Below are 15315 nucleotides of genomic sequence, written 5' to 3'. Positions count from 1 at the left end.
ATTGCTTCTTTCCCAGAATAAGACCTACCGTAGACAGCAACCCAAGGCACCAGACTTCCCAAAGTGTCCTCCCTGACGAGGTCTCCGGTGAGGAGGTCATTTATGCTTGTCCTCAAAGACTCAGGGAGTGAGTCTTGTGCCCAACTCTATAAGTGAACCAAAAATTGGGCTCACACCTGTCTGGATTTGAGGATAAATAGGAAAATCCCAAGTACTAGAAAAGTTTGGCTTCTGGTTGGAGGGGGGCTATGTACAATCTTTCCCTTTTCCCTTATTCCTTTTCACTGATACCGCGCTAATGAAGCCAAATAGACCCAAACAGATAATATGTTGTTTGGGTAGGGGTGAATATACACAGCTAGAGCAAATTCTGTCTGAGGAAATTCAGAGGAATGAATTCCAGTTTGATACACAGCATCAATAACTGACTGTACATCAGTGTATGGCATCTGGATAGGAAATCCTGCGACCTAGACAAATGGCAGAATAACACGGCAAACCACATTACGGTCACGTAGGTGATGGAGAATTACTGGATGCAAAGAGATTACAGAAGCCTCAAAGAAATAGAAGTCATAAAATAATAATAATAGTTATCATTTTGTGGGTGCTTACTATGTTCTAGGCACAATGCTAAATACTTCACATACATATTTAATCCTCAAACAACCCTATGAGGTAGGCTTTGTTATAATCCCCACTTTACAGAGAGAGGAGCAGAACCGGGTCTGTCTAATGCCAGAGGCTGCACACTTAACATTCCACATATTTGCACCCTTTCTGGAATCGCAAACTGCCAACAAGGAAACCTTGATCCTATAAGTGACAGATTTAAGGGAGCACTTTGGAAGAATTTATTTAACATTGATTCAGTTTATATTTATTGATAACCATATGACAGAATTAAGGGGTACGGAACATGGTCCCATGTAAAATTTTCTATTTAAGAATATACAAAGGACAGTCATTAGCTTCTTTCAAGACTTAGTTTGCTTACTTCAGGAGGCTTTTCCTGATCTTTAAATCTGTTGATGTGCTCTTCTCTTGTGGCTGCATAGGACACTGTCCTTTCCTAGCTTATTTAATAAAATATACTGCAATTACTCGTTTTCTGGTCCATTTCTCAAACTAGCCCACAGTCTCTGTGAATGCTCAAGATTGTATCTGTCTTGTTTACTGTCATAACCCCAAGTGTCTAGCACAATGGCTGCCACATAGGATACAAATAATAGTTAACATTTATTAAGTGCTGGGTGCTATGGTTAAGCAGCTCACTTAATCCTCACCACAACCACAAAGCAGGTAACTCTTTTTATCCCTGTTTATCTTGAGCCGTGGGGTAGAAGGTATAGAGAAGTTAGGCAATCTGGTCAAAGTTAATGAGTGGTTGAGCCAGGATTTGAACCCAAGCTGCAGGATTCGGTCTAGGTTCATGAATGTGTGTTATTAAATAGCAGATAATTTTACAAAGGAACTCCAAGTTTTAAACCTTGGCTTATACTTAACTATGCTTTGCTTATCTCTTTACCCCCTAATTCTATTAAAAAGAAAGCAAAACAAAACAACTTCCTCCCTATTCATGAATGAATAGTGCCTGCAGATCCCTCCCTGGCAGCCTGAGTATAAACTCCCAACAGATTCCTTCCTTTCTTCTCTTAGAGGGTTTCCCGAGGAGACATCTTCTAGTCTACGGGATAGTAGGGGGAAGGAATATCACTATTGAGAGGCTGGGGCTTCCAAAAAACCACTGGAACAATTCATAGGGAAAAGGAGGTGAGAGGATTCCATAACTAAGGATATCATAGGGGAAGAAAAGAAGGACCCTAACAATACACCAGATGCCCACCATGTCTGATTATGGACTTAACTGAGTTTGAAGTGCCTTTCTACCATCCATGATGATGTCAAATGTGCTGGTGAATATATGAGAGGTCAGAAGTCCAGGCTGGATGTATAAATTTGAGAATAATTTGCATGTAGAAGATATTAAAGCTTGCCTTAGTCCTCTTGCCCAGAAGCAAGGACATGGAATCCATTCTATTACTGTACCATCTAGAAATCATTTTTTAGTTTCTTAGTTGCAAGTGGTTTCCTTTTGGGTATCTCTTTCCAAAGTTTGTGGTTTATACATTAAAAAACTGATTCCAAGAAAATGTCATGCAATCTGGTCATGGTACTAGTTACTCACTACATTTGAAATTTCTCAGTCTATAAGTAAATGCATTTTAATGCCATAGCATGTATCACCTAAGATCAAGATAAAAGGCATTTCAGGGATACTTAAGATTAGTATCATCTGGCAATTAATAACATAGATAAAACAAATGACATTAATGCATTAAATCATATACAAACCCAATAAAATTGTAGCAGTCTTTCAAATTCACTCTCTTCTTCAGATGAAACAACGTTTCCGGTGCCAAGCTCTAACTTAGGAAGGATTTGTCTTAAAATGAAAGTACATTGTCTATTCCAACGTGTTGGCTGTTTAGGTCGCCATTCCATTATTTTATATTTCAGAGTTCTTTCAATCCTAAGGTAAGAATGCAAAGATTATTTTATGATAAATTACAACTCATTTAAATAAATGTGGAAAAAGTTTTGTCACTTTTTCTCAAGTATGAGAATGATACTTTTTTAATTTAGGAGAAAACCAGACCTCTATGGCTAGGGATATCTGCCTACTGGGTGTGATTTGCCTACCATCTGATTACTGGGTTGGCATTCCTATTCTCCAAGACCCTCCTTTGACATAAGACATTGTGTTTCCAAGAAATGCCTTTATAAAAATTCAGATATCTTGTCTGGGATAATGTTAGCAGGAATGGGGTAACTGGATCAGTTAATTCAGCAAGCAGCATTGGGAGGAAATGAAGCACTGGATTGGTCAGTATGATGAGCAGTTTCCCTACCAGAACGTATGCTCCACGAGGGCAGGGAGTTTTGCCTACCTATGCCGCCTCTAAAACAGTGCCTGCTGAGAAACTGTTTCGGGGAGGGGAGAAAGTGGAGCACAGTGTGAGTTGGTTGATGGAAGCTTCTCCTCTGGGCAGAATCGTTGTGTGCTCCGGAAGAAGCTGCTGGGCCTCTCCTTTCAGCTGAGTCCATAAAGTGACTAAGCGGTTTCGAGTTTGCAGAGAGTCATAGTCACGGCTATACGCCAGAATCACCTGTAGGACTTTATCAAAATATTTCACTATCTTCCAGATAGTGATTCAACAGGTCTGGTCTTGACCTCTGGCACCTATATTTTAAAATAGTTCTAGAAGCAATTTCTGATGAAAACCAGAAGTTGGGGACCATTTTCCTAGTGCTTTTATTCCTTTTTTGTTAAGAGTTGGGGAAGAAAGAGGGGAATAAGAGGTGAGAGTTGTGTGCTAGTGAGAAAAGGGAGTGGCAAAATGCTTTTTGTCATATTCTGTTTCAATTAGTTGGTAGCGGCTTACATGCCAGCCTGCTGTGTCAGCATGAGTCACTGGAGGTAGTCAGATCTAGAAGCTTCTGACACATCTGGAGTAGGAGTGAGGTCTGCTGCAAGGCTGTGACCCTTTGGGCTTGACTCAACCACTCCTCCGGACGTGTGTGTGTGTGTGTGTGTGTGTGTGTGTGTGTGTGTGTGTGGTGGGGGGAGGGGGAGGGTGCCTACGAGGGACAGTACTGATGTTGCTGCCACCCAGCTTGGCTCTTTTTACCACACACCAGGTTGTGGGCCATTTACCTTCCTGTCCTTTCAAGAAGTGTTAGCTACTGCATTATTATTACTATACGGCTCAACAGGTGTCTGTGTTGAGAACTTCCTAACGGCAGCCCACGGTGTTTTCCAGATGCAACCATATTTAACTTGGCATGTGTTTTCAAGAAGCACCCTGGATAGCGGAGGGGTGACTTTTGATGCACCAAGAGACAGATGACTCAGTGGAACGATTATAATCTGCATTTCATGCTCCTGTTGCTGAATCTAATGGGTATTTTGAGAGCCTGGGTTAGAGGACTGAAGGGTGGCTGAATGAGAGATTAGAGAGAAAACATGATACTCATAATATATAAATAGAGATCATACCTGTTCTTTAGATCTTCCACCATGCTTTTATTAGTATCAGAATAAATTATTTCTTCAGGCTGAAATACAGAAAACTGAAAGTTAGAAAAGATTCTAGGGAGACCATGTTTACGTCAGTAGGCCCTTGGAGTGCTGATTATAATGAGGGTGAACCTAAACCAGTCTCATGTGGCAAAAGCACTCCACGGTAGAGGCACAAAGGTAACACAGGTCACAGTGTTCCCTCTGATTTTACTACTACTTCACCAGGGCATGGAAGGGAGAATGGACTTACAAAAGATATTTTTCATGACAGAAGAAGACAGATCTGCTATCCCCATCTGTTTATTCAAACAAGCATTGGACATGTTTATTGATTCTACCAGATAATCTTGGAAGTTGCACTGGTATCTTCCACTTATTAACTGTGACCTTGGTGAAGTCACTTAACCTCTGTGAGTCTCAGTTACCACGTCTTTTAAAGAGGGACAATAACAGTACCTACTTCCCTGGGATCATGCAAAGATTTTAAAATCAAGTAATACATGTAAAGCCTGGCACATATTGTTCAACAAAGATCAGATACTATTGTTATTATTACTCTTGTAACATGGTGTATCATCTTCCTTCTTTGATTATTTGTTCCTTTCAGCAGGCGGGAGTCAGGGCTCTGTGTTTGCATGTGCGCATGTGCACACACTCGCACATACATGCAGAGTCCATTTCAATCTCCCTGTCGCCAAGCCTTTGCCCCAGGCACCCCAGCAACAGCAGAGAGCAATGCTCTACCATGTTTCCCCATGTTGCCCCCTGAGCAGGATTTTCTGGGAGGAGGAGAGGACTTCTCCAACCCCCTCCCCACTACCTAACCCGTTCCTCCCCTCCCTGCAGGGCTCATATAGACAAGAGTGAGGGGTTGGGTTTAGGCGGTTTTTACTTAGGATATTTCTGAGCTGAGAAATAGAGGAGCTATAGAGACACGGACAGATGTTTCCCCCTCATGAGTGGAATGAGGGTTGTACGAAAAGAAGGAAACATTTGCTAGGCCTCTAGGTCTTAGAAAATTTCGGGAGTGATTTGAGGGGGCTCAGTCTGTCAGGTGATGATCTAAGCCAGTGGCTCCCAAAACATGGCCCCCAGACCAGCAACCTCAGACCCAGTGATTCAGAAACTCTGAGGGTAAGGCCCAGCAATCCATTTTTCCACAAGCCCTCCAGAAGGTTCTGATGCCTGCCGTGGCTGGATAACCACTAGATTAGAGCATAGGCTCAAGCACAGTGACTTTCCCCACAGTGAACACGGCAGGAGATGAGAGATACTGGAGAAAGGGAAGCATAAACTGCAGCATCACCTTACAGGGGCCACCAACTATCACAGTCAGGACAGGTAAACTGAAGTCCCTGATTGCTGTCACCAACCACTGTCTGCCCCTCCAAAACAATCCCCCGCACCCCTATCCTGGCAACTCTTAGGGATTAGTTAGGCCACTTTCAGGCCTGAAAAAGAGGCCTGGGTTATGTTGACTTGATAAGTTTATGGAGTGTTAGTCTATTTTCTTTTCAGACAAAGGCCCCTTTCAGGGAATTCATATCCTTTAAAACTTTGAGAGGATTTCCCTGTTAACTCCATCTCTGAATACCCATATTCTCATCATACACACTCAAATTTGTGTTCTCCATTGCGATTAAGAAAAAAAACGACAACAGTGCTCACCACAGATAGTGGTTTATTCCTGTATGTGTGCGACAAGGCAGAAGATCAAGGGCCATTAACCCACAGGAAAGAAATCAGTAGGGATACAAGTCAAATGCAACTATGAGTTTTATATTTATATATTCAACTTGTCAAAGGGTTTAGTGGCTTTTAAAAATACACTTTTGATGATGGCAGCCCTTGCCTTGGTGATGTTGGCTTCTGACTGTCCTCGGCTCACTCCTTGGCAGCAGCCAGGCTGGCCTTTCAGCTCCTCGACAGACATCCGCTTGCCACTGCAGGTCTTCATGCCTGCTGTCCCCGCTCTGTGCTGGGACCATACTCCTCCTTAACTTCCATCTAAACCAGCTCCTGCTCACCCTTCTTCACTCTGCTAGTCATCACTTTTTTCCCCAGGAAGCCCCTGCAACTACCCTTCACCTCAGGCCTCCTGCTGAGTGCTCCCCAAAGCACATTCATTTCTTCTATAGTAGCATTTATCGCTCTGTACAGCAAGTGCTCATTTCCTTCTGTTTCCTCCTCTAGAACACAAGCTCCAAGAGCACTGAGACATGTCTTTTTCCTTGTGGTACCTATACCTAAAACAGTGCTGGCCTGCTGCAGCACTCAATACACATTACCTGAATTAATAAGAGAATGATTAATAGAAACAAAAAACTTCAACTCTAAATATATCATTCTCCCCCCTAGGAGGCAGCAATACTTTTGGTCACAACTTTGGGATGGGAAAAGCAAGCAAGGTCTGTGGATGCCATAAATGTGGTTTGCTCAAGAGAGATAAGCACATTTCCCCTTCCTTATAAGGACTTTACAAACATCTGCAAGGAGAATGTTAGAAGGATGCACAAGAAGCTACCAACAGTGGCTATTTCTTAGAAAGTGGGGAAAAGATGTTGAAGAGGAGAGAAACTCTTCACTTTTTACACTTTGATACTGTTTGATTTTTCTCCCCACAACCACCATTCCTTCTTTTTGATATTATGAACTATGTCAAACATTCTCAGATAAAGCACTGAGAATAATGTAGTGAACATCCACCCAACATACATACCACCAAGCTACATCTAATCTTTGCATTCTTCCATACTTTAGGTTTTTTTTTAAAGATGTAAAACATTACAGACAGATTTGAAGTACTCTGTATACTGCTCCCTGATATCATTCTTTTTTTTTTCCTCTTTCCAAAGGTAAACTTTACCCTAAATTTGGTGTTTATCATTCCCATGCAAGCTTTTACACTATCACTATATATCTCTATATACGTAAACAACATATATTTTTCAAACTTCGTGTAAGTGTGTCATTTCACATCTTCCTTACTTTGCTTAACATTACATTCTTTATATTCATTCATGCTGATAACAGTGGCTCTAGGTCAGTAGTTCTCAACCTTGGCTGCATGTGGGATCACGTGGGGAGCTTTAAGTAATACCAATGCGTGGGCTCTTCCCTCAGACATTCCGATACAATGCACGTACAGCCAAGTTAAGAACTACAGTAAAGTAGTTTCATATACTCTTGTTTTACTGCTGTATAGAATATCTTATAGTAGGAGTATTCATAACTCATGTGCCCATTTTCTGGTTGATGAATTGTTTCCTTTTATTTATTTATTTATTTATTGCTATCTCAAGCAATTCAGTAATGACCTTCGTGTACTTGTCTCCCTGTGCGTGTATCTCTAGGGTATATACTTAGAAGATGAACTGGTGGATCAGAGGCTGGGTTTCTTCAGCTTTACCAACCTTACCATATTGCTTTCTAAAGTGTTTATAGCAATTCACACTCCCACCATTTCTCTGCCTCTTTGCCAATACTAGATGTGATCACACTTTTAAAAAAGTTTGGCCAATCTTCTACATGTGAAATAGTGTTTTATTGTTTTAAATTGCATTTCCCTCGTTATGAGTGACGTTGAGCCCTAGAGTTTCTGCTTCTGTGAATTGTCTTCTTCCTATTTTTCCATTGTCCTTTTTCTCATCCCCCCTCTCTTTCTTCCTCTGGGTAATAGCTCCTAGTTTTTGAATTTTGCAATTGCCTGCACACTGCCATACCATGGCTCTCAATCCAGAAACAGCTGTCGAAATGGAATTTGGGTGCCTTCCCAAAGCAGTAGTGAGTACATCATAGATCCCCTGGACAAGCCATCTGGTGATTAGGTTGGTTCCTGATTCTCAGCTCTGTACTTTGGTCTCTTACCTCCTGAGCCCCAGGCAGTGAGTCTGCTGCTTTTCTTTCCCATCTTCTCTCAAGAGTAGCAAAGTAGGGGAGCCGCAACACAGTCCCTGGCTTCAAAAAGTGAGACTGGCTCTGGTTCTCTGGATTTCATGAAGCATTTTCAGACCTTGGTGCCGTCCTCTTTGGGCCCCACTCACTGCTAGTGTTTCTGTCCTGCTTCTATTCCATGAGATAACTATCATGGTTGGGAGCCCAGATAAGCCTTCTGTTTTTCAATTTTTATACTTTATCATTGTTATGGATATGTAGTAGAAGGGCTAGGTCCAAGTAAGAACTTATTACACCATCTTGACATTATTTTTTATGTTTCATGATGAACATTTTAAAATTTTTATTTTAAAACCTAAATTCACAATTAAGATGATACCTTCTTCTCAATTCCTCTTTTCTGCAAGTAGAGAAAAAGGATCACAATAGCCCAAACTCAGGCTGGAGGGCAGAGAAAACTAGGTTTTATTAATACTGCCAAATAATTCAATAAGCAATCAGCTGTATAAACATAATAAGAGCTGTCACAATTCCTAAGATTAGAACCAATGGTAACTTTCATAGAGACACACCTGGAAAAGTATAATTTACCTGTATGCTTTGTGCTTTCGTCCCTTGATAATTTTTTGGAAGCAACTGTTTCCAGAAACTTTCCTTTGAATAGTCAAAATATACAGCCCCTGGTGAATTATTTTGCTGAATGTTAAACCAGACCTATTAATACATCAACATAAAATCAGTAGAGGCCCACAGGAGTACGAAGCCCATAGTAGGTTAGGACGGAGCAAAATTTTACAGTCCTACTCCCCAGTGAAGTGGCAGAAGCCAAGGATGGTTCTGAGGCAGGAGGTACAGAGATTCCAGGGGTGTGTGCGCACTAGAATGCTCGCTGGTTCTCAACCTCGGAGGCACTGCAGAATCACGTTAAGGAGCCTTGGGGATAAAAGATTCCCCTGGCCCTACACCCCAGGGATTCTAACTGAACATCTATAGCTTCTTCAAAGTTCCCACATGATTCTAATGTATGGTCAGTGTACAGAACCACAGGTTTAACTCTTGAGGTGATAACTCAAGATCCCGCCGCCCCCCGCCATATACTTACATTTTCACCATCAAACAAACAATCTACACTTTGTAAGGGACAAAATGGGTCAAACTGCTTATGACATTGCCCAGTTAATGGATTCCAAAGCAAATATTCATCAGTTTCTGGCGTTAATACATAAGCCACATGCCCCTGTGCGAAGAAAGAGTTAAAGGCATTTTTGGTGGATGATTGATTTCACTCATTTTCGTATGTGGAAATTATACTGTAAGCATGTGATATCTCTGATTTTTTAATAGATAATATTGCCAGTTACCTTGGTTATTCTTTATTCCTGTATTATTTATTTATTTGCCTTGCCGCACAGCTTGCGGGATCTCAGTTCCCTGACCAGGGATTGAACCTGGGCCACGGCAGTGACAGCCCCAAATCCTAGCCACTAGACCACAAGGGAACTCCCTGCTATCTCTGATTTTTAAAAGCCTTTTTTAGGACCTTTACAATTTTTTTGAAAAGGATAAAACCAAAGCAACTGAAATCCTCAGGCCCAGGCTAGCATGAGGATTCAAATGAGAACTTTTGAGCTAGTGCTGCCACGTATGGTCCTGAAGGGTGTACCCTCATAGCAATAAAATATGTTGTTCTAACAAAATCAGTATATTATGACCAATTCCCAGTATCCAGTACTAAAGGGTTTGGAGGTAGGGGCGCTTTTGTGTGATTCACACGAAGGTGCTACATGGATTAGCCCTGCTTTATGTGGAACATACTTGGAGACCAAGGGTGAACACCGTGCAGAGTTAGGGAATGGAATTTTGCCTAAGGCTCTGAAAAGCCCAGTGAAGTTGAAAAGCCATAAAATTAATTTTGTGAGCAAGATACAGAGTTAGAGGCCAGAGAGAAATTACACAGGAAAGCACCTGAGGAATAAAAGTAGTCATTATGTGATTATTTCGCTCTGCACATACTTTTGAAGTATAAACCTTTCTTATTTAGCAAAGAATAAAAATGTCAGGTAACAATAATAATGACTATCTAACATTTATTGAGTACCCCAGCTACTGTACTCAGCACTCACTAATTTTCTCACATGAATTCCAGATTCTGTGAGGCAGGGATGATGGTCATGCCCATCTTTCACATGAAGCTTGTCTAGGGTAACAGTAAATGGAATGACTCCTTTTCGGGGAGGAGATAAATGAGGCTCAGAGAAATAAGGCTGAGATCGTACAGTTAGTAAACGTCATTTCTGGGTTTTAAAATCCTCTTATGACTTCCAAATCTATACTCTTTTTTTTGCGGTACGCGGGCCTCTCCTGTTGCGGAGCAACAGGCTCCGGACGCGCAGGCTCAGCCGCCATGGCTCACGGGCCCAGCCGCTCCGCGGCATGTGGGATCTTCCCACACGGGGGCACGAACCCGTGTCCCCTGCATTGGCAGGCGGACTCTCAACCCCTGCGCCACCAGGGAAGCCCCAGGGAAACCCCAAACCTGTACTCTTAACACTGTGCTGTGTAGCCTGGTTTCCCTAACTCCAAAGCTCTTGCTCTTTATCACTGTGCTCATCTTTACAGTAAAGAGGCTTCACCTCAACCAGTAGCAGAGGTGAAAGGCACAGATGAGTGCTGCCACCCAGTGTTGACTCAGAGGTAAAACTGTAAAAATGTTTGTTGAAATATTGTTGGCTGTTTACTGCCATCTAGTGGCACTCAAAACTACAGCGGGGGATCATATGGGGAAATTAAGGGAATATAGAGAAATAAAGGATCATGACAAGAACAAGACTGGAAGTTTTTGACACTTATCAAGATATTCATAGTAGAAATAGAAACATCCAAAAGAAGACAGCTTTCTGGAGGTTTGAATGCAAGTGTATATAAGTTGTAAAAATTTCAGGTAGGTTAACATAAATTTCTGGCCCACTTCTTACACGATTAAAAATTGAGCAGTGTAAAACAGGAAGAAGTACTTCTTAAGGATCTTAAAATATAGTGTTAGGGACACATAAAGATGATGGTGGTGATGATGGTTAACAACCACTATAACTACTACTGTAACTATTACTACATCACCTACCACCACCATTTTATTGAGCATTTTCCACATAAACCAGGTGCTGTCCCCAGTGCTATTTACTATGTAATTTAATATTTTTAGTAGCTCCATGAAGTAGCACTCTTATTTGTACTACTTTATGAAGAAAAACAAAAGGAAGTCATTCTTTACATTGTAGAAATTTTGATGAACGAACATTATCCTCCTAAGTAAATAATTGTTCGCCTAGGAAATTTCCTAATTAGCTTGTGAAAAGAAGGAAACCTGGGGTTGAAGTCTTTTAAACTTGCAGCTAAAAGCTAATTAGTTTTGCTTACACTATTTAAATATTAAGTCCAACACTTACTTCCAACATCGAGGTTCCTAGGAGGACCAAAGCTTTCTTTCCAAAATACAGAAAGAAATTACAGAGAAGTATGGCATGCTCCTCCTTATTTCCAATAGCCAAACTGATGCAGCGCTAAGGCAAAACAAAAGCAACAAGGACACAAAAAAGGAGGGGAGGAGAGAAAGTTGAGTAATGCAAGCATTCAACAGATTTAGAGTCCCTCCAAACCCTCACACACACATCCTTGCCAGGTCACTAAGATGACTGCAAAGCCGAAAGCTCCAGCATCCTTTGCCTGTGAACACACTAGGGCATTAGAAAGAGAGAACATTAACTTGGAACATAAGGATCACCTTTATCATGGCATAATTAATGTGGATACTGTGTAAGTGACCCAATAATTTTATCCTCCAAAATGGGGCATTTTTGTTTGAGACATATACCCTTGGAAAACAGGGATATCTTGGCTGATATTTTAAGGAACTTCACCTGATGGGAAATCACATAGTGTTTTTGGAGGAAGGGATCGTTTGGTCAATGGAGCTACACTCTGTCCTGTACCAACATAGTGCTCTCAACTGAAAGAGAGGAAGAGATCTGAGTTGGAGCCCAATCAGAAAGAGTAATGGAAACTTCTTTAATTGAAAGAGCTGAACAGTTGGGCTGGGTGTAATCACATACAGGGTGCCTAGTAAAGCAGTGGTGGCAGGAGAGAAAAAGCACAGCAGAGGTGGCAGACCAGTGGTCTGTAACCTAGTTCTAGTTGATAGGTGTGTTTCGTTTGGCCCCGAAATGCTTTTAAAAGTTGGAAGATCTCATATAAAACTCTGGATTTCTGGCTTGAAAAATCAAAGGATCTAACAAAATGTATAGGCCCAAATGTTCATATGGCAATGATGTGCTATTGCTGAGTAGCGGCTGCACCATTTAGACTGCACGTGTGCTTCCATTTCATTAGTCCCAGAGAAAGGGCTGTGGTGGTCAGGGAGCTTGGGGAGGGGGCGCTCAGGAGCCCTTGGAGTGACTATTTACCAGTCTGGAAGCATTTCAATGTTTTAACAACTGATATGGCCACATCAGTACACACCGACTGAATGTGATGCTGAGGAGGCTAGGGAGGATGGTAACGTGGCTCTTCTGAAAGGTGTGTGTGAACAGGAGAATGAAGAGCAGATTATGAGCAGTCTTCAACGTCAGGCCAAGGAGGTTCCCCTGACTGGATTTCATAAGAGAAGGAGGGAATGGATGAGAGTAGGTAACTAACATACTGCGTTCCAGGTGCCTATCCTTTCAAAACCCCTGTATGCCAAAGATGAGGAAACTGAGGTCCAAAGAAGCTAAATAACTTATCTTAGGTCACACAGCTATCAGATGGTTGACGTAGGATTTGAACCAAGGTTTGTTTGACTCCAAGACTGTATGTTGGGTAGGAGAAATAACTCTTGTCTTGTGACAAACTAATTAGTCATTCACTCATGGGTATCCCAAGTCCAAACAGTTCATGTCAATGGGAAGACATTGGCCAAGAGGAAGCCTATGACTGTGGTAACCTGTGGATTATGGGTATTGTTTGGATTGGAGGGCACTCGGGAGCACTAGTATTTGCCTGAATGGTTATTTTGTGGTTATTTTTAGCTACTTTAGAGGCTATCTTTCAATGTTCTGCAGGATCATAATACCCCTGGACACATTCTGATTAGTTTGAAGAGTCTAAGAAGAATCTAGAGTTAACTGACTCCTCTTTGAGTTTTACCAGATTTGAATCACTGGATCCTGAAACAAACCACGTGCTTGTATCTCCCTTACTCCCACTTAGCAGAAGGCAGGGTAGCTGACCTATTAAGTTAGTCCTGTGCCCGCTAAGTCCATTTCAGCTAAAAAAATCTAACCTCTAAATCATTCTAGATAAGTGCCAGGACTATCAGTTCCAGATGGAGAGTGTCCTTCTCTTAGGCTCCCATCAGGATGGTATTTTCCATTAAAAATATTGAATACTTGCTAAATTTAAAGTACGTACAAGTGACGAATATAAAAATAAATAAGAATCAAATCTTCCTTACCACTCAAGGAGATTAAACTTGGGATGTATATGTACAGTGTGTGGGTATAGGGCCAGTATATAAGCAACTAAATATAATTTAAGGTGGAATGGAAAATGTGCTCTAATTAGGGCTGCCACACTTGTGGAGGGGGGTGGGGAATAGGATGCCTAGTTCAATTTGAATTTCAGATAAACAAGTAGTTTTTTAGTATAAATATGTCCCAAATATTGCATGGGGCCTGTATTTTACTTGGAAATCAGACTAAAGACAATTTTAATCCAAGTGCCAAGGAAGAGCACTGCTATACAAGCTCTTCATTCAGATGTGGGAAAACTGGGGAAAGCTTCTGGGAAGTGGTGGTATTTCTGCTAGACTTCAGGGTCTGACCACCTCTATAGTGAACAAGCCATATTTCTCTCTGGAGAATGTCATAATATTATACTCCTGGAATTCCCATTGAATCTCAATATTATGAGCTACTTAAAATGTTGAATAAGAATTTTGGTCTTTAAGAATTATTTTTACGGATCGTTATAGAGCTGAAAATGATGTATTAAATTATCAATTACCTTCAAACTGCACGAAGCAAATTACTACATAAGTGCATAATATTTTTAAAAAGTTTTCTTTAAAAGAAAAGCAAGTAAGAAATACTATACATTTAAATTATAAAATGTCATTTGTTACCTCTGATGTCATCCATATGTCAAAACCATCATTTTCATCCAGTGTATCAGGCATAATAGGAATCAAAGATACAAAGCGAGCAACGAGGTCCTAAAATAATATTAACTAACAGTTATTGAGAGCATACTATATGCCTATCACCAAGCACAGTGCTTTACATGCACTGTCATCACATTTAGTGTATCCTACAAGCCTATGAAGTACACACTATTATTAATTTTATTTTACAAAAGAAGAAACAAGCTTAGAGTGCTAAGATAACTTGCTCAGGGTCACACACGAACACAATTTATGGGTCTCTGGGAATAAGCCCAAGTTAGCGTGACTTCAGAGCATGCATGTTAACCATTACATTTCATTGTAATAAGTAAAAAATTTAAACACGATACATTACATGTATACTTTAAAGTATAACTGTTTAAAAAATGAAAAAAGATGTTGAAGAATAGCAAAAGTTTGATTTACTTTTAGGTTCAAAATCTAGCAGAAATATTTTTATTAATAAAAACTAGTTATAAGTTGCTGCAGCAAGAAGTCATTGGTGCAGCCGACTTTTTCCAACAACAGAAGGTCTATTGTGGATTGTTCCCCCTATAGGGCTGGAGATAAGGACTCAGACTAGAGTAGGAAAGAAGAAAGGAGTACAAGTAAACAATGAGCTAACACAGAAAGTTCACCAACATTTTCACTGATTTACAATAGCTACCATTTATGCACTATTATGACTTCCTACACTGGTCACGTTTCTGACTTCATGCAATTAATTAAACATGGTTCACAATCCTTGATAAGCAAAGGAGCTTAGCAATCTTTGCCTTTTTAAAAAGGCAAAGATTGTCCTTGAAAGAAATCTGAGAGCACTATTATCTCCTTGGACTTTCGGTGTCAGGAAACAGGCAAGAAGAAACACGTAATGGAAAAGCAGAGTGTAGCAAATGGTGATCTAAACTAGGACTTTTGATTTTAGCTTAAAGAATCCAGGTAAGAGCTTTATACTGGGAAATAATATAAATTTTCTGAGGAGAGTCAATTGACTCAATCAAGCCTGAATAAATAAAAGGTATAAATGATTTTTCATAGATGCCCTTTAATCAAAGCTTCTTTTTTCTTTTTTTTTATGAAAATAAAATCTTTATTTTCAGTTATTACCCACCAATAAGAGAAAGTTCACAGTTTTAGC

The 15315-nt window shown here is 40.6% G+C and overlaps 1 protein-coding gene across 1 annotated transcript in view; it reads right to left on the bottom strand.

Annotated features, from left to right (window-relative positions):
* Window positions 1-281: 281 nt before the first annotated feature.
* The window catches only part of CC2D2B (coiled-coil and C2 domain containing 2B), a gene marked incomplete at both ends in the record, with an annotated part of 91851 nt that continues 76817 nt past the window's right edge, over window positions 282-15315 (bottom strand). Inside the window, 7 exons of the mRNA XM_082674100.1 lie at window positions 282-470; window positions 2356-2533; window positions 4061-4119; window positions 8570-8692; window positions 9081-9215; window positions 11425-11538; window positions 14136-14225. Coding sequence (XP_082530226.1) covers window positions 282-470; window positions 2356-2533; window positions 4061-4119; window positions 8570-8692; window positions 9081-9215; window positions 11425-11538; window positions 14136-14225 — 888 coding nt within the window. The remainder of the gene's footprint in view (window positions 471-2355; window positions 2534-4060; window positions 4120-8569; window positions 8693-9080; window positions 9216-11424; window positions 11539-14135; window positions 14226-15315) is intronic.

Source organism: Grampus griseus (assembly GCF_964374135.1).
Source record: "Grampus griseus genome assembly, chromosome: 16".
Lineage (NCBI taxonomy): Eukaryota > Metazoa > Chordata > Mammalia > Artiodactyla > Delphinidae > Grampus > Grampus griseus.
Note: the sequence above shows the minus strand (reverse complement) of the source record. Positions and strands in the feature narration are given on the sequence as shown.